This window comes from Pelophylax lessonae (genome assembly GCF_965119305.1).
Source record: "Pelophylax lessonae genome assembly, chromosome: 3".
Taxonomy (NCBI): Eukaryota; Metazoa; Chordata; class Amphibia; order Anura; family Ranidae; genus Pelophylax; species Pelophylax lessonae.
Genome location: NC_138770.1, coordinates 602563721 through 602583863, shown reverse-complemented (window position 1 = coordinate 602583863; position 20143 = coordinate 602563721). Strand labels below are relative to the sequence as shown.

The window sequence follows — 20143 nt, the reverse complement described above, 5'->3', positions numbered from 1 at the left end:
TATCTGACACTTTAAATGTTGATTTTAGTTCCCTGCCTTACAAAGACAATTCTAATCCTAACACTAGCAGGACATTCTGGGTCATATTGTGGGAGACTATAAGGAGACATTTAGGAAAGCAGTCATCAAAGCAAATGAGGGTGGTATGAGAAGTCTCTCTGTTCCATTTTTTGGGATTTTAAATTAGAACTGTGGCCAGGCTATGGCCATTTTTTATATATTCTTTACAAGCAGTAAATAAGCTTTACAATAAGCTATCACTGACCCCTGCAGCTGCTAAAACTGTGGAATAATTTATCCTCAAACTTACAATAGAAAAAGTGAGGTTCAAGTCTGGCCTTGGAACTCTGCTCTCTCTCCTCTTGTATGCACCCACTTTGTGTTTACATTAGAGATTAGAAAACTGGAAGACTGACAACTCACTGCTTATAAGGAAAAGGAGCATACATTGGAAGCAAAATGGAGACGTTTCTGCTGCAAACATTAGGGATGAATTTCTCCACATTGGCTGCAGCTATGGAGGTCAGAGAAGTGACTGCTTGTTAAGAATTTGTAAATATTTAGATGTCCATAGCTTGGCTACAGGTTTACTTTAAGAGCCGGTTCACACTACCGCGACCTCTAAGTCGCCTCATAAGGGGCGACTTGTTAGCGCGACTTTGCACATATTCAGCGTGACTTGTATGATAGACGACTTTGTATTTGGCCAATCAGAATATGATGGTTCTGGGTCACGCTCAATCACACAAAAAAAAGTTCTTAAAAATTGTCGTTTTTGATAGAGAGCCAATTATTGAAAAAATTATTGAAAAAAATGAGATTTCTTCGGATTTAGTGTCTGGGGGGGGGGGTCTAAAAAGTGTACCTATGAAGTTTCAGCTCTGTAGCATGTCCAGAACCAGAAAAAAAAGATAATTTTTCTTAGAATTTTTAGTAGCACAGGGATAGGGCTCCGCTCCTTTAACACTTGGGCATTTTTGTTTCAGGCGTTTATTGGGCATTTTTTGGGCGTCTTTGGAGGCAGGCATAACATCTGAACTTCTGTGTAGGGGTATATATACACACACACATATATGTATATATACACGTACACACATATAGGTGTAATAGGAGCGGAGCCCTATCCCTGCTCTACTACTAATTCTAAGAAAAATTATCTTTTTCTTATGGCGGTCACCCTGACATGGATGAGTTCTGTCACCCTGGCATAAAAGGAGCGGAGCCCTATCCCTGCTCTACTAATAATTCTAAGAAAAATTATCTTTTTCTTATGGCAGTCACCCTGACGTGGATGAGTTCTGTCACCCTGGCATAGCAGTCAGAGTCAGTTCACCCTAAACTACACTATGGTCACCCTGACACTTAACACTTTCCCTACAGAAACTAGATTATTGACTCTAACTATAGTGGTATATAGTACCCTAACTACACTGCATATCCCTTTCCTCACACTAAGTGTCCACCAGTGCCACGTATCAGTGCCACGTAGCAGTGGCACGAATCAGTGTCCACCAGTGCCATGTATCAGTGCCACGTATCAGTGCCACGAATCAGTGTCCACCAGTGCCACGTAGCAGTGCCACGAATCAGTGTCCACCAGTGCCACCAATCAGTGTCCACCAGTGCCACGTATCAGTGTCCACCAGTGCCACGTATCAGTGTCCACCAGTGCCACGTATCAGTGTCCACCAGTGCCACGTATCAGTGTCCACCAGTGCCACGTATCAGTGCCAAGAATCAGTGTCCACCAGTGCCATGTATCAGTGCCACGAATCAGTGTCCACCGGTGCCACGTATCAGTGCCACATAGCATTGCCACGAATCAGTGTCCACCAGTGCCACGTATCAGTGTCCACCAGTGCCACATATCAGTGCCACGTATCAGTGCCACGAATCAGTGTCCACCAGTGCCACTCACACAGGCCAGGCAGAGATAATAGTATATAGGAACTGTAGGCATGGCTGCAATGTGGGCAATGCCTGGCTAATTTTTCTTCTTCTTCCTGCAAAGTTGGATCACAAGTCGCTTCAAATAAGATAAGGATCCGACTTGGAGGCGACTCCCATTGAAGTCTATTGGGACAAGTCGGATACAAGTCGCCTCAAAGTAGTACAGGACCCTTTTCTGAAGTCTGAGCGACTTCATTAGTGCCAATTAAGACGGCTCTCATTGATTTACATGGGATTTGTTATGTCAAGCGACTTGGGGCGACTTGAGGGCACACAAGTTGCCTCACAAGTCGCGGCAGTGTGAATGGACTCTCAGTCTCGTTCCTCAAGAGCACAAGGAACCTGTCAGCATTTTCCTATCCCTGCTTGAGTGTCAGAGATTTACCCATGACTCTTTGGGACTGACCCCTAATGGTGGTAGATGGAGTTTAAAGCTTGTGGCTTTAGAATTACCCAAAGATAAGGGTTAACATAATGCCCCTTCCTCCAGCCTTTCTATTAGCCCCCACTTAGTAGGCTTCTCCGACATTCGTAGGTCTTACTTAACATTGGCAATACTTTAGTCAACAACTTTGAAGCTTGAAAATTAAGCACGTCAAACACGTGTAGAGCACAAACGTACGGGTGTGAATTATACTAACATCATTATTTGTGGGCACTGGACAAAAGGCCACAAGTTCCTAGCAAAGTGAAAAAAATATTAATTAATGGTGGAAAAGAGCTAGTTGAGAATCAACAACCTAAAAAAAATCTGTTATTTTAATCCAATATGACACCTCCGTTCAACCATAAGGTGTCCAGCACAGATACCCAACTGGAAATTAAATATGATCATCTAAAGATATCCTATCTATAACATACATGAGAAATATACAAGCTGACCTTTTTCCTAAAATTGTAATGGACTGTCCTGCTAGTCCAGTGGCTTCCATACTGTGAGTCAACGGCCCTGAGCAGTGACTCAAAAAGCCACTAGATATGCATGCAGCAAGTGATTCCTTCACTTGACGCATGTTTGTTCTGGGGTATATAGAAAATAATTAAGCCAGAATCAGCTTCATAAATCTCTAAAAAGACTTTAGAGGCCAGGTGATCAATGCCTTTAAGTTTATATAAGAGCAAAACCTTTTTTTCTAGTTTTTCATAAAGCCAGGAAGGGTTAGACTCCTGTCAATTGTTTTTTTTTTTTTGCTGTTTGTGTCCACATTGGGAGGGGATTTACCTCTCTCTATGCCATGGTCCACTGTCACCAAGGGAACGATTTTGGGGAAAACCATTATTTTAGTCACCAAAGCCAGAGGTTCAAATGTTTTAGGCACAACTACTGTCTGAAATAGGAATTACCCTTACTGTGGGGAGATTTCCCCTCACTGCCATGGAATAAAAATTTAACACTGCTTCTTTTCCTGTCTTTAAAAAAAAAAAAAAAATCTCTTGCACAGGATTATTGCTACCAATATAACATTGTCTATCTGTCTACTTCCCTGGCCACATATGGGGTGCATCCTATATATAGCTTCTCCTCTCCCCTAGGCTAAATGAGCAAATAACCTTTGCAATGTGGGCACAGCCCTACTGCAAGGGATCATTTTTAAGTGTCCCATGGTTGGGCTTTTAACTACATAGGGGTTGACTTGATTTACTAAAACTGGAGAGTGCAAAATCTGGTGCAGCTTGCATTGTAGCCAATCAGCTTCTGACTTCAGCATGTTTAATTAGGCATGGACAAAAAGAAAAAAACCCAGAAGCTGATTGGTTTCTATGCAAAGCAGCACCAGATTTTGCATGATACAGTTTTAGTAAATCAACCCCAATAGTATCGAAAAATGACCACATAGCAACACACCACCTATAAAAGAAATTAGATGTGTGACATTAAACACACATCAAGGTACCTCCCACATTCAAACCATGGTTAATGTATATTAAATGCACTTTAATCAAATCCTAACCAGGAAAGGTGACCTAACGTGTGTTATAAAAAAAAAAAAAATTAAATGGGAATTTACTTGCAGGAGCTGTGCATGGCAACCAATCAGCTTCTAACTTTACTGTCCAAATCTTAACTGAACAAGCTGAAGCTAGAAGCTGATTGGTTACTATGCACAGTTGCTACATCTTTGGCCAATCCCCCTAATGTTTGTAGATCAATAGGGACAGATGACAACACTGGGTCACTTACTGTTCCATCTTCCATTAGTTTCAAACAGGAGCCGAAATCTGCTAGCCGGATGTGTCCGTTCATGTCTAACAGAATGTTGTCGGGTTTAATATCTCTGGAGAGAAAAATACAATAAAACAGAACTTAAAAAGGCTTGAAACACAATGGATACACAATTTACCAAAGCTGGTCACTGAAAGGCTGTGATGGGAAAAGCATAGATCACACACACTCTAAATGTACAATCACCCATTTATCAAAAAATATGCCGTAAAAGGGCCAATTTACATCCATTAAATGTTGTACTCACATAATAGTAATAATAATAGTAAATAGCACTATATAGTTGTGGTTAAGGAAAATTGTATAGTCAGCTTCTAACATGTATGGTCAGTTTACACCACTGTCAATTTTTTTGTTGCACTCTTTGTCCCCACTGTGGGTTATTTATCGCTTTTTTTTGCAATGGTGACCACTGTCACCAAGAAGGGAAGTAAGGGAAAATCCACAATTTTATAGTTGCCACCTGAGCAAGAGGTGAGGGACAGATGGCAACACATGATTATTTATGGTTTCATCTTCCAAAAGCTTTAAACAAATTCTAACATGTATGGTGAGTTGTGGGCCACACACAGTCGCTGCTTCCACTTTGACATCCATTTGGGTGCATGTCCCAGAACTCACACAGTGTGCATTCATGGTTGTGAACCCATAGGGATGTCAGACTGGGAGCAGTGTCTGTGTACATGCAGCAGGTGGATCCCAATTGGTATGAATGGGACTATCTGCGCGAGGATGCATGGAACACACCTTTGCAGCCCCGTGCAGGTAAACACGACCCTATGCTTTAGTACGCTCCATGTAAAGGAGACCCAACATGTGCAGGAGAGGAACAGCCTCTATGGAAGATGCTTTCCTTTCCCGTCCATTGAGGGACATAGAAGTCATTTACCTTGGGGTTATGCACATTCAGAACATGGAGTCCATTGATAGACACAGGAAGTCAAAGGAACAGGTTTTATGGGGAGTATAGTTTTTTCCTTTTTCATCTCTCTGTAGGCAACAATTTACAGGCCAGTCTGTAACATCTGCCCAACTAGTATGGATATGAACCAATAAATTGTTCTTAACTCAAAGGTGAATCACTTTGTGCATCCCCCAATAGACCAGAAATACATTTTAGTTTGATTTTAGAGATCAAATTAGATTAAAGAGATTATAGTGAGCATAAATGATTATTATTTTTTTTTTTTTTTTTTTTTTTTACACACAAGAAAAAAGTAATAAAGAATGGAAGAATAATAGCAAGAAGCCTATTGGTTGATTAGAACAAAGCAAATGACACTGGGAAAGGTTAGGCCCAGCTTGGCTCATACTGTCAATACAAGCCACATGGGGAACAATCTAGCAGCTACCACGCAGTCACACGGTGCGGCATTGTAGTAAACATCACATGGTGTAGAGTCCATTCAGTGATTGTACTATTCCAGCTTTGGGATTCCTCCTTCCCCGCTGAGCCTCCTGTACAGCGTGTCCCCTATAGAAAATCACAGGCGTCAGCAGATGTGTGGAGGGAGAACACAAAGAGACCGGCCAAGCCAAGCCCATCACTGCATAAAGAGTGTCAGGCAGCTGAGAGGAACACACTGTCAGGACGTTGGCGTTTCTGTCAAGTCAACTCCATCCAATACTGACATTTCAATTTTGCGTGGCAAATGGAACCTCATGCTGGCTAATGATATCTCTTGTACATTATAGCAGACTTGCTTTTCAGGGCCTGTTTACACTTGTGCATTGTGACATTACAGGCTAAAACTACTTAATGTGCGGTGCAGTGCCATTCACTGTGAGTGGTACCCCAAAGCATTGAACAGTAGAGTGCAACGCACAACAACGCACATACCACGCAATGCGGTATTCTGCATCGCTGAAAAAGGTTCTTCATCTGTTGTGGGGCGTTGACATTCATTACTAACACATTCATAAACATTGTTTTAGGGCAGTCTATTATGAATGGGCTGCATGTTTGCAATGCTCATTAACACATTCCATGCATGTGTTAGTGACCGTTAACTGATCACCTAAAGGGTCACTAACCAGTTCCCCACCGCTTACCTTATATTTACTGCGACAGGCTGGCTCGTACAGGCAAAACGACGTAGATCTACGTCACTAGCCTGGAAGGAGCTAGGGGCGAGCGCGCGCCGCTGGCGGTGCGCTCCCGCCCCCGATCGTCAGTGGGGAAGCTGAGGCATGGGTCAGGTGGCTCCAATTGACACCTGCAATCGCTCCCCGCAGAGAGAGAAGGACGGTCGGCTGTTGTAAACACAGCGGACCGTCCTTCTCCCTGAAATGATCATAGAGCTCATGTGATCCTACTATATAGGATCACATGTCTCTGTGGTCATCTAAGAAGCCACGCCCCCCCCCACAGTTAGAATCACTCCCCTAGGATCTCATTTAACCCCTTGATTAACTATACTGTTAACCCCTTCCCTGCCAGTGTCATTATTACAGTAACAGTGCATATTTTTAGCACTGATTACTGTAGTAATGTCACCGGTACCCCCAAAAGTGTCAAAAATGTCAGTTAGCGGTCCGATCTGTCTGCCGCAATGTCGCTTTACCGCTTAAAATCGCAGATCGCCGCCATTACTGGTAAAAAAAAAATTACAAATCTTTCCCGTAGTCAGTAGACGCGATAACTTTTGCGCAAACTAATCATAAATACGCTTATTGCAATTTTTTTTACCAAAAATATGTAGCAGAAAACAAATTGGCCTAAAATGTTAAAAAAATTTGATTTTTACATTTTTTTTTTTTTGGAATGTTATATAGCAGAAAGTGAAAAATATAGTTTTTCTTTTAAAATTGTCGATTTTTTTGTTTATACGCAAAAAATAAAAATCGCACAGGTAATCAAATACCACCAAAAAAAAGCTCTATTTGTGGGGGAAAAAAGGACGTACATTTTGTTTGGGTACAGTGTTGCACGACCGCGCAATTGTCCGTTAAAGTAATGTAGTGCCAAATCGCAAAATAGGGCCTGGTCATTAAGGGGGCAAATCCTTCCGGTCTTAAAGTGGTTAAACCCACATCATGCTGTTCATACTCAGTCACTGTGAAATGGATTTTCTGTATTCTGCAAAAAAAACTGGTTGTTCTTGTTGCTCTCTATCTCCACCTTCTGTTCATGGCACCAATTCAGCAAGTGATTTTGCAGCTGTGGTTTCAGCTCTGCACATGCTCAGTTTTCAGTGAGTTTCTATGCTGAGCATTTTCTCCCCATCGCATCTGAGCAGCCCATGTGACTATAGAGTCATAGAGAAAAGTGGGGGTATACACTTCATCTTCCCCTTATCCTAAGACACAAGCTGGAGGGGCGTGCCACAGCCTGTGATTGGCAGAAATCCTCCCAAACCATAGTATTGTCAAAAAATAATAAAGATTGAATTTAAATATATGACAATTTAAAACAGTTTATTGATATATTTTTTTTTTTTTACTCTGTATTCCAAAGGCTGTTTTTATTCTAAACATGTGACCAGCAGCAGAGAACTAGAAGCTCCTCCTGCTTATGTTTCCCTGCAGATAGGCTGGGAAAGATATGGGTCATGTGACAGTTCTATATCAATTAGAAAATAGGTACTTCGATTTTTTTTTTAAATTAAAATAATTACAGTGCCATCATCTATTTACAGAAAGAGAACTACCAATGCAAATTAACCCCATTCACACCTAAGGGTAAAAGAAATCTTAATGCCTTAGCCCAATTTTGCAACTTTGACATGAGTTAGTAAAACCGTACATATCACCACAACTACTTTTTGCATCCAGGTGGATTATACCCTTTTTTTCCCCAGGACAATTTGAGCTTTTATTTGGTGGTAAATGGAAATGGCTATCTCCTCTGTTTTTTTTTTTAAATCAAAGAAAAGCTGGCACAAAATAGTAAAAAAAAAGATGTTTTTTAAAATGTAGCTGTATATTTCTTGCTACAACCATAACCTACCACCAGAGAACATTCCAAAAAAAATTATCCCACTCCTGACGATTGCAGAAATACCACTTCCATGTATGTACCCATAGTGCAGCCCAGAAACAATAGTGCGCATTTTGCTTTTTTGTCTAAAACCCACTGACATGGATAGGAATTAAAAAATAAAAAATCCTGTCTAAAAAACTACTGACCCTGACATTGAACCAAACACTAACCCTGGCATTGACCATGGGTCAAACCTTAAACTAGGTATTAAAAAAAATGATATTATATATATATATATATATATATATATACACACACACACACACACACACACACACACACACACACACATAAGGATGACCTTCAGTATTTTATTTAAATATTACTATTTTTTTTTTCTATCTCTGCAAGGACAGCGAAAGATACAATGTATCTTTTTTGTCCATTAACAGAGACAGAAAACACGGGGGCGAGCTTCACAGTGACTGGTCACTGTGATAGCCAATCAGAGGCTATCAGATCAGGTGAGCCAGCATCGGATGTTCCAGGTTCCGATCATTAGAACAGGGCCCAGGGCTCTCGGTAAGACCCCAATAACTGTGCTGGGAGCCCAGCACAAAGGGAGGTAGGCAAATATGCGGCCCCACAGAAAAAAGCTAGTGCAGTGGGGCTGCATATTTGCATTACGTCAGCACCAAGGGGTTAAACAATGTGTGTTTAGTATTATTTTAAAGTGGGACTTTACTCTCCCAATCAACATTGATTATTTTTATTCCTTATGCTGCTGGCATTAGTAAAAAGATTGAAAGTATATCATATTTACTGGTTTAAATGTGTCTCCAGTTACTTCCTGTTTTTTTTTGCCTAGGCAAATAATGTCATATTTAAGGAGTCTTCAGAGGGGATAAGTGGAGGAGGGGTTTTCTCAGCTAAGCACACCCTTCTGTATGCATGCTTGAGCTAAGGGCAGATGAATTCCAGGAAGTAAATGCTACATGAATCATTTGCCCTTTCTCAAGATGGCCATGCCCAGAAATGCTAGGGAGTGTTTTTCAATGTAATTTCTCAGCAAAATAAATCGTGGAGACAAGGATGGATGGAGGAGTTTGCTTTAAAAATAATGTTTTTGGTTTGTGGTGTTCAGATGCAGTAAGGATCCCCTTTATGGTTTAATGTGGAGAAGTGTAAGGTATTGCACTTATGGAAAAAAAACATAAATGCAAAATACGTGTTAGGGGGGAACCTCTGGGGGAATCAAGAATGGAGAAAGATCTGGGAGTCTTAGTAGAAGATAGACTAAGCAATAGCATGCAATGTCAAGCTGCAGCTGCCAAAGCCAGCAAAATATTAGCATGCATAAGGAAGGGGATATATTCCAGAGATAAAACTATAATCCTACCACTTTATAAAATTCTGGTCCAACCGCATCTGGAGTATTCTGTCCAGTGCTGGTCACCAATCCTCAGAAAGGATGTGCTGGAACTGGAGAGGGTCCAAAGAAGGGCAACTAAGCTAGTTAGGGGATTGAAGGACCTAAATTATGAGGCGCGTTTACAAGCACTGGATTTATTCTCCATAGAGAAGTGATGCCTGAGAGGTGACATGATAGCAATTTACAAATACCTCAACGGTGATCTCAGCATAGAAAAAAAAACTATGCAGGTGCAAGGAGTGTAAGAGGATACGAGGCCATACAATGCAATTAGAGGAGAAGCAATTTAACCTTAGGCTACATAAGGGATATATTACTGTAAGGGCAATAAGATTGTGGAACTCTCTTCCACAAATGGTGGTAAGTGCAGGGAGTATGGCTACTTTTAAAAGACTCTTGGACATACATCTCCAAGAACAAAACATTCAGGGGTATGGGAAATGAATACATCCACACACATCTACACAGGTTGAACTGGATGGACTGTTGTCTTTTTTCAACCTCAACTACTATGTAACTAAGTGTGAATGGGACTTAATGCCAGGTGCACATTCCCTGTTGCAGGAATGCTCTTGTCAACTAATTTCTTTAGCAATTGGGTGGTGGCTGATGACTGCTGTGGATGTGCGCTAGAGTGAAGGTATTCCAGCATTGAGCTTGATACTGGGAGCATAAACTGCACTGCACATGGGGCACTGTCAGTGAACAGTTTAAAATAAAAACTGCTAGAAAATGTTTAATTTTTTAAGCTTAGTAAGAAAAAAAAAAAAAAGAAAGATCCTTATTTATTATGAAAGAGCTAGGGTCTTTTATATCAACTACCAAAAAATGCCACCCCCTTATGTATGCAATGTATAGGTTGTTAAAAAGGAACTTCAGTCCCCTTTTGTATGGCTCCGCCCCCAGCGCTACCATTAAAACATGTGCCCAGATGTGCTGAAGAGCTCTGCCTGGCCTTCTGGTCCGAACAGCACCTTTCAGCAGAAGATTTCCCTACGTATGTGCAAAGACAGAGAAGTATTTTTTTAATAATGCATAAAATTAGGTGGGTTTTCTGGCTTAATGCCAAATGTTCAAAGAGAATAGCAACTGCTAATGGATTTTACTTCGCTACAACGTATTGGATTGGGACCCATTTATACCACTGTGGTGCGTTAACCTGCGTTGCATTAGGCAGCCCATTTTTTTCAATGGGTTGCCAAATGCACCATCAACAGTGCATGGGCAATTTTTGCAGCGCACCATGTGTAGTTGTTTATAGATGTGCACTGTCAACAAGGTGTTGGGACTGCATCACATCAAGCATGAAACACATAGCGCCACACATGTAATGTGTGCTAACTCAACACTATCACATTAAACGTGAACCATGGATCAAATTAAACTTGAACCTGTCATTGAACGACGGAACAAATATGTCAATATAGGAAGTTTGTGACTCCAGATCTATTAAATGCGGCTAAATGTCGGATTCCAACCCTTTGGGGACAACGACCTGTACCTTCGCTCTCTTAGTGGCTATGCAGGGTTGATCTCTGTTTAATGGAGGAATTAACACACTAAATAGGGATTTAATCAATAAATATTTTAAAATATGGGTATGTTGGCTTGAAATTAAAGCCACTACATTGTATTATTATATAGTTTCAGACCTTTAAAGAGGATGTAAACTGCACCATTTTATTTATTTTTTTAACCCTGCAAGGTAAAGGCAAACTAGCACACTATGAAATTCTTACCTTAGAACGAAGCCCTCCTGTGCCAGGCTGTTACGGCTGACAGGCGCTTCCATCTTCACCCGACCTTCCGGATTTGCGTCCTCCGGTTGTCTGATTGGCTACGCCTCAATGACGTCACCATGTACCTCGGCACGGAGCTCTGAAGGGGCAGCACTGGTATGCCGTCCCTTCAGAGTACATGCACCAGTGACATCACCGGCTGCATCCAGCGTGAATATCTCCTAACATGTGCAGGTTTAGGAGATATTCACTGTACCTACAGGTACAAGAGCCAAAAATGGGTTTACTTCCACTTTATTGGGCTTCTATCCCCAATGAATCATTATTTTGAATGATAGTTGTTAACTAAACATGACATATCTTTCTATTCTTGCTTTATTGCTTGTTTTCCTTTTTTCCTTCTTCCCCCTTTTTTTTCTCTTTCCTTTTTCAATTTTTTTTCCCTCTTCCCATTTCTTTTTCTTCCTATTGTTATTCTTTTCCTCCTTCTTTCCATCTGGTGATATTTAAAGTTTTGTTCACTTTCATACATTCATTTTCTATTTGAATCCGCATAAAATAATTAATAAATAATAAAAAAAAAATAATAAACTCCATCATGTAAATGGGCCCTAAAGCAGAAGCCCCATCTTAGATTAGCACCACTAAAATCTACAATATATACAAGCACAAATGTGAATTTTCCAAGTGTCAGATAAACACTGGCATATATATTGTATATATTTTTTTACCAGTGTCTGCCAATGTTCTTTAATGTGCCTTAAAAAATGATTTGTCTTTTGCATTGCGATGGTCCTCACAGTATAATTCAGACAAAGCGCCGGGGGCACACAAAGCAGTGAACATGAATATGCACCTTTCCACATGGGGGAATATTAGCCATTAACTTTTCTAATTAGCTGACTTTGAATTTCTTGATGCTGAGGAAAAAGGTCTCCAAACATTCCAACAAATGTCTCTTTTTTTAATTGTTTCCTGCTAGTAGTTGCAAAAAAGGTTTTAATGTCATCATGCATTTACACGACTATCATTCGTAATAACAATTACTTGTCCAGAGGGACGAATCTGCAGAGCCACCTATATTTATGGAGAAAGAACTATAAAGACCTACATTCTGCCAATCAGAAACCATATCAGGGTAATTCTGTCATCAACATTCTAGAGAGATGACAATGGCTAATCGAACTTGCCAGCATTGGCCACAATCTGCAATTGCAGCGTTGGGTGGACAGGCCCTCTAAAATACTGGAACTGGCAATCAAGTGCGGGGAAAATAAAACTCAATGTTACAGATATTTATTGTTTTCCACAGACTTTGCGGACAACCCTAATTAGCCTGTCTGAGTCCAGGTTCATTCTCTGACCTCCGCACCGCTGACTCAGAAAATTGTTTCAGCTTCTGTAGCTGCGCTGCCAACTCAAACACACAGGACTGTTTTACTAGAGTGTGAAATCCAAAGAGAAAGTGCATTGGCTGCTAAGAACCAATCAAATTGCAGAGTTTTGTTCTAGCGCAGATCAAGATTTACACAGACATGGTGAAGATGGGAGATCAAGGTGGCCCTAATTCACAAAGCTTCAACTAGAACTTAGTGTACATAAACCATAACAATGAACTGCCGGAGCTGAGGTAAGTACTGCATTTTCCTCCCAGCAGCAACTGTATTTTTATAACATCTTTGCATGCATTTTGACTTTGGTGGGTGAGGGGGCTTTCAATAGAGTATAGAGTGTTGCTTCCCTCTAGTCTAGTGTCTGTATGTGTAAATGGCTGTTGCTTGGATAATATTACAGAGTTACAGTCAGGTCAATAAATATTGGGACATCGACACAATTCTAATCTTTTTGACTCTATACACCACCACAATGGATTTTAAATGAAACAAACAAGATGTGCTTTAACTGCAGACTTTCAGCTTTACTTTGAGGGATTTACATCCAAATCAGGTGAAAGGTGTAGGAATTACAACAGTTTGTATATGTGCCTTCCACCTTTTAAGGGACCAAAAAGTAATGGGACAATTGGCTGCTCAGCTGTTCCATGGCCAGGTGTGTGTTGTTCCCTCATTATCCCATTTACAAGGAGCAGATAAAAGGTCCAGAGTTCATTTCAACTGTGCTATTTGCATTTGGAATCTGTTGCTGTCAACTCTCAATAGGAGATCCAAAGAGCTGCCACTATCAGTGAAGCAAGCCATCATTAGGCTGAAAAAACAAAACAAACCCATCAGAGAGATAGCAAAAACATTAGGTGTGGCTAAATCAACTGTTTGTAACATCCTTAAAAAGAAAGAACGCACCGGTGAGCTCAGCCACACCTAAAGACCCGGAAGACCACGGAAAACAACTGTAGTGGATGACCGAAGAATTCTTTCCCTGATGAAGAAAACACCCTTCGCAACAGTTGGCCAGATCAAGAACACTCTCCAGGAGGTAGGTGTATGTGTGTCAAAGTCAACAATCAAGAGAAGACTTCACCAGAGTGAATACAGAGGGTTCACCACAAGATGTAAACCATTGGTGAGCCTCAAAAAAGGAAGGCAAGATTAGAGTTTGCCAAACAACATCTAAAAAAGCCTTCACAGTTTTGGAACAACATCCTATGGACAGATGAGACCAAGATCAACTTGTACCAGAGTGATGGGTGTCAGGGTCCGGACTGGTAGCAGGAGCGATGCAGGGAGTGGATCCGCTGTGTCAGTGAGGTCAGTGAGGGATTGGCGTGGACCGTACCGGAGGATCAGTTCTAAGTAGTTACTGGTTTTCACCAGAGCCCGCCGCAAGGCGGGATGGGCTTGCTGCGGCGGTAACTACCAGGTCGTGTCCTCTGGTAGCGGCTCAACCTCACCGACTGCTGATATAGGCATAGTACAAAAGGGACAGGCAGAGGCGTAGTCAGACGTAGCAAAGGTCAGGGCAGGCAGCACAGGTTCAGAGGCGATAGTCGTTAGCAAAGGGTTCGGCAACAGGCAAAGGATTACACAAATAACGCTTTCACTAAGGCAACAAGGCAACAAAGATCCGGCAATGGCTGGAAGGGGCAGGTCACTTATATAGGAAACATGTCACAGGAAACAGGTCACAGGAAACGGGTCACAGGAAACGGGTCACAGGAAACAAGAAACAGGTCACAGGAAACAGGAAGGGAGGTTTGGACCAGGCACCAATTACTGGTGCACAGGCCCCTTAAATTTCAAACGACCTGCGCGTGCGCGCCCTATGGTGCAGGGGCGCACGCTCCGGGAACCATGTGAGCGGGGAGCGGAGGAGGGAGCCGGAGCGGGCACAGGTGAGTGGATCTGGAACGAACGCTGCGAGCGCTCCGGTCCAGAAGCAGGGACCGGAGCGCTCAGCGTTACAGTCCCCCCCCCCCTTTGGTCTCCCCCTCTTTTTGGTACCCAGAAACCCGAGAATGAGGTAACGGTCCAAGATATTCTCCTCTGGCTCCCAGGATCTCTCTTCAGGACCGCAGCCCTCCCAGTCCACCAAAAAATATCTTCTCCCCCTGACCAATTTAGAGGCCAATATCTCCTGAACGGAGAAGACATCCGAGGTACCAGATACAGGCGTGGGAGGAAGATTCTTGGGGGAAAAGCGATTAAAGACCGCAGGCTTGAGGAGGGAGACATGAAAACAGTTGGGAATTTTAAGGGAGGGAGGGAGATGGAGTTGGTAACACACAGGATTGATCCTCTTCTTGACCTTGTAGGGTCCCAAATAACGAGGACCAAGCTTGTAACTAGGAACCCTGAAGCGGACGTACTTGGAGGAGAGCCAAACTCTGTCCCCAGGAACCAGGACAGGAGGAGACCGACGTTTCTTGTCCGCTTGGATATTCATGCGGGATGAGGCCTGTAAGAGGGACAGGCGCGTCTCACGCCAGATGGCAGAAAAGTCTTGCACCAGGTCATCCACTGCAGGTACACCGGAGGAGGAGGATAACGGCAGAGGAGGCAGAGGATGACGACCGTAAACCACGAAGAAGGGAGACTTGTTGGTGGCGGAAGAGTCTTTGTGGTTATAGGAGAACTCCGCCCACGGGAGGAGGTCGACCCAATTGTCTTGACGGGAGGAAACGAAGTGGCGAAGGTAGTCGCCCAAGATTTGATTGACCCGCTCTACTTGTCCGTTGGTTTGGGGGTGGTATGAAGAAGAGAAATCCAGCTTGATTTTAAGCCGTCCACAGAGAGCCCTCCAGAACTTGGACACAAACTGGACTCCTCTATCGGAGACAATATGTGAAGGCAGGCCGTGTAACCGGAAGATGTGTCGGAGGAAATGCTTGGCCAACTGAGGTGCGGATGGTAAGGCTGGCAACGGGATGAAGTGCGCCATCTTCGAGAAGCGATCTACGACGACCCAAATTATCGTTTTCCCATGAGATGGTGGTAGGTCCGTAACAAAGTCCATCGCGATATTGGACCAAGGGGTCTCTGGTATGGGAAGTGGCTGGAGAAAGCCGGCGGGTCTTTGGCGAGGGGTTTTGTCTCTGGCACATACAGAGCAGGACTGTACAAATTCAGAGATGTCCTTCTCCAAGGATGGCCACCAATATCTCCTGGAGATAAGTTGTAGAGTCTTTCGGACGCCAGGATGTCCTGCGAGAAGAGAAGAATGTCCCCACTTAAGAACCTTTAGGCGAAGACGGGGAGAAACATAGGTCTTTCCGGGAGGGAGGTTACGCAAGTCTATAGGTGCCACGGTGACCAGACATTCTGGGGGCACAATGTGCTGTGGCTTGACTTCCTCTCCTGTGACATCAGACGAACGAGAGAGGGCATCGGCCCTGAGGTTCTTGCTCGCTGGACGAAAGTGGATCCGGAAGTTAAATCTGGCAAAAAATAGAGACCAGCGAGCTTGGCGGGGATTTAGTCTCTGAGCAGACTGGAGGTAAGATAAATTTTTATGATCCGTGTAGATGTTCACGGGATGTACCGATCCTTCCAGTAAATGCCGCCACTCTTCCAAGGCCAGCTTGATGGCGAGTAATTCTCTATCCCCAATAGAATAATTTCTTTCAGCGGGAGAGAAAGTCTTAGAGAAAAACGCGCAAGTAACCGACTTGCCTCTCGTAGTCTTTTGCATGAGCAAAGCACCAGCACCAACAGAGGAAGCGTCTACTTCCAGGTAGAAAGGCTTAGTAGGATCCGGTCTGGACAGAACTGGGGCGGTGGCAAAGGCAGACTTAAGAGCGCTGAAGGCCTTCTCGGCCTGGGGCGGCCAAGATTTCGGGTTAGCCCCCTTCTTGGTTAGGGCTACAATTGGTGCCACAAGGGTGGAGTAATGCGGGATGAACTGTCTATAATAGTTTGCGAATCCGAGGAATCGCTGGATGGCCTTAAGGCCAGAGGGACGAGGCCAGTCCAGGATGGCAGACAGTTTGGCAGGATCCATTTGTAGTCCCTTGGCAGAAATGATGTAGCCCAGGAAGGGAAGGCTGGTACGGTCGAACAAACACTTTTCAAATTTAGCGTAGAGACGGTTCTTTCTGAGACGGGAGAGTACTAAGCGGACATGAGCACGGTGTTGATCCAAGTTAGTAGAGAAGATGAGGATGTCATCCAAATAGACCACGACACAGGTATAGAGCAGGTCTCGGAAAATGTCGTTAACGAACTCCTGGAAGACCGCTGGAGCGTTACAGAGCCCGAAAGGCATGACTAAGTACTCAAAATGCCCGTCTCGGGTGTTAAAAGCCGTCTTCCACTCGTCACCCTCTCGGATGCGAATAAGGTTATAGGCCCCTCTGAGATCCAACTTGGTGAAGTACTTGGCGCCTTGTAACCGGTCAAAGAGTTCCGTAATCAGGGGAAGAGGGTAACGGTTCTTTACAGTAATGCTGTTGAGACCCCGAAAGTCTATGCAAGGCCTAAGGGTACCGTCCTTCTTCGCAACAAAGAAGAATCCTGCTCCGGCAGGAGAAGAGGATTTCCTGATAAACCCTCTCTGTAGGTTCTCCTGGATATACTCGGACATGGCTAGAGTCTCTGGAGGGGAGAGAGGATAGATTCTTCCCCTAGGCGGCGTAGTGCCAGGTTGCAAGTCAATGGGGCAGTCATATGGCCTATGTGGAGGCAACACCTCTGCCTGTTTCTTGCAAAAAACGTCTGGAAAATCCGCATATGGTTCAGGCAGACCGGGAGGAGGAGAAATAACAGGTGCAGACTTGACTCGTACCGACTTGAGACATCTGCCGAAACAAGCCGAACCCCAGCTTCGAACCTCTCCGGAGGTCCAATCCAGAACGGGACAATGGCGCTGGAGCCAGGGCAGACCCAAGAGGAGTTCTGAGGTGCAATGGGGTAACACAAAAAACTCCAATCGCTCAGAATGCAGGACTCCGATGTCCATCTGGAGGGGTTCTGTACGGAACTGCACCATACCGTCGAGTCTCTCTCCATTAACTGTGGAGATGAAGATGGGCTTCAGTAAACGAACCACAGGGATGTGGAACTTGTTCACCAGCGAGGCGTCGATGAAGTTACCGGCTGAACCGGAATCCAGAAAGGCAGAGGCAGCAAAGGAGATCTTGGCGGACACGGAAATCCGCACGGGTACCGTAATGCGCGGAGAGGAGGTATTCACACCTAGCAACGCCTCTCCCACGTTGACTAGGTGCGAGCGTTTCCCTGACGCGGTGGACGGAGAGGACAGTCCTTTAGAAAGTGCTCAGTACTGGCACAGTACAAACAGAGGTTCTCGTCTCTACGGCGGTTCCTTTCTTGCGTGGTCAGGCGAGACCGATCCACCTGCATGGCTTCCTCGGCGGGAGGCCCAGAAGAGGGTTGCGGTGGAGGCTGGAAGATAGGCGCCAGACGAGGAAATCATCTGGGACGAGCACTTCCCTTTTCCTGTAGCAGTTCCTCTCGTCGCTCAGCAAAACGCAGGTCAATCCTGGTGGCCAAATGGATGAGGTCACTCAGGTTGGTAGGGACTTCTCGTGCGGCCAGGACGTCCTTTATGGCGCTGGACAAGCCTTTCTTAAAGGTAGCACAGAGCGCCTCGTTATTCCAGGAGAGTTCCGAAGCCAGGGTGCGGAAACGGATAGCATAGTCTCCGACAGAGGAACTCCCCTGGGACAAGTTCAATAACGCAGTCTCTGCTGAGGCAGCCCGGGCTGGCTCCTCAAAAACACTCCGGAATTCCACAAAGAAACTCTGGACACTGGCAGTGGCAGGATCGTTGCGGTCCCAAAGTGGTGTAGCCCAGGCCAGGGCCTTCCCCGAAAGCAGGCTAACGACAAATGCCACCTTGGCTCGTTCCGAGGGGAACTGGTCAGCCGAGATCTCCAGGTGAAGGGAGCATTGGGATAGGAATCCGCGGCACAACTTGGGATCACCGTCGTACTTGGCCGGCATGGACAGACGGACTCTAGAAGTGGCGGCGGCCACAGGCTGCGGTGGTGAAGCAGATGCAGGCGGTGGAGGCGGCTGCTGCTGTGCTGGAAGAAGCTGCTGCAGCATGGCGGTCAACTGTGCCAGCTGTTGACCTTGCTGAGCGATCTGCTGCGACTGCTGGGCCACAACTGTAGTAAGGTCCGCTATACTAGGCAGAGGCACATCAGCGGGATCCATGGCCGGATCTTACTGTCAGGGTCCGGACTGGTAGCAGGAGCGATGCAGGGAGTGGATCCGCTGTGTCAGTGAGGGATTGGTGTGGACCGTACCGGAGGATCGGTTCTAAGTAGTTACTGGTTTTCACCAGAGCCCGCCGCAAGGCGGGATGGGCTTGCTGCGGCGGTAACTACCAGGTCGTGTCCTCTGGTAGCGGCTCAACCTCACCGACTGCTGATATAGGCATAGTACAAAAGGGACAGGCAGAGGCGTAGTCAGACGTAGCAAAGGTCAGGGCAGGCAGCACAGGTTCAGAGGCGATAGTCGTTAGCAAAGGGTTCGGCAACAGGCAAAGGATTACACAAATAACGCTTTCACTAAGGCAACAAGGCAACAAAGATCCGGCAACGGCTGGAAGGGGCAGGTCACTTATATAGGAAACAGGAAACATGTCACAGGAAACAGGTCACAGGAAACGGGTCACAGGAAACGGGTCACAGGAAACGGGTCACAGGAAACAGGTCACAGGAAACAGGTCACAGGTCACAGGAAACAGGTCACAGGAAACAGGAAGGGAGGTTTGGACCAGGCACCAATTACTGGTGCACAGGCCCCTTAAATTTCAAACGACCTGCGCGTGCGCGCCCTATGGTGCAGGGGCGCACGCTCCGGGAACCATGTGAGCGGGGAGCGGAGGAGGGAGCCGGAGCGGGCACAGGTGAGTGGATCTGGAACGAACGCTGCGAGCGCTCCGGTCCAGAAGCAGGGACCGGAGCGCTCAGCGTTACAATGGGAAGAGAAGAGTATGGAGAAGGAAAGGAACTGCTCATGATCCAAAGCATACCACCTCATCAGTGAAGCATGGTGGTGGTAGTGTCATGGCGTGGGCATGTATGGCTGCCAATAGAACTGGTTCTCTTGTATTTATTGATGATTTGACTGCTGACAAAAGCAGCAGGATGAATTCTGCAGTGTTTTGGGCAATATTATTTGCTCATATTCAGCCAAATGCTTCAGAACTCATTGGACGGTGCTTCACAGTGAAGATGGACAATGACCCAAAGCATACTGCGAAAGCAACCAAAGAGTTTAAGGGAAAGAAGTGGATGTTATGCAATGGCCAAGTCAATCACCTGACCTGAATCCGATTGAGCATGCATTTCACTTGCTGAAGACAAAACTGAAGGGAAAATGCCCCAAGAACAAGCAGGAACTGAAGACAGTTACAGTATAGGCCTGGCAGAGCATCACCAGGGATGAAACCCATCGTCTGGTGATGTCTATGCGTTCCAGACTTCAGTCTGTAATTGACTGCAAAGGATT

General features: G+C 44.8%; 1 protein-coding gene across 5 annotated transcripts in view; it reads right to left on the bottom strand.

Annotated features, from left to right (window-relative positions):
• Positions 1-20143, bottom strand: part of CDC42BPA (CDC42 binding protein kinase alpha) — a 459430-nt gene that overhangs the window by 185764 nt on the left and 253523 nt on the right. For all 5 annotated transcript variants that reach the window (XM_082251633.1, XM_082251634.1, XM_082251637.1 and 2 more), the window contains exon 6: positions 4133-4226. In XM_082251633.1, coding sequence (XP_082107759.1) covers positions 4133-4226 — 94 coding nt within the window. The remainder of the gene's footprint in view (positions 1-4132; positions 4227-20143) is intronic.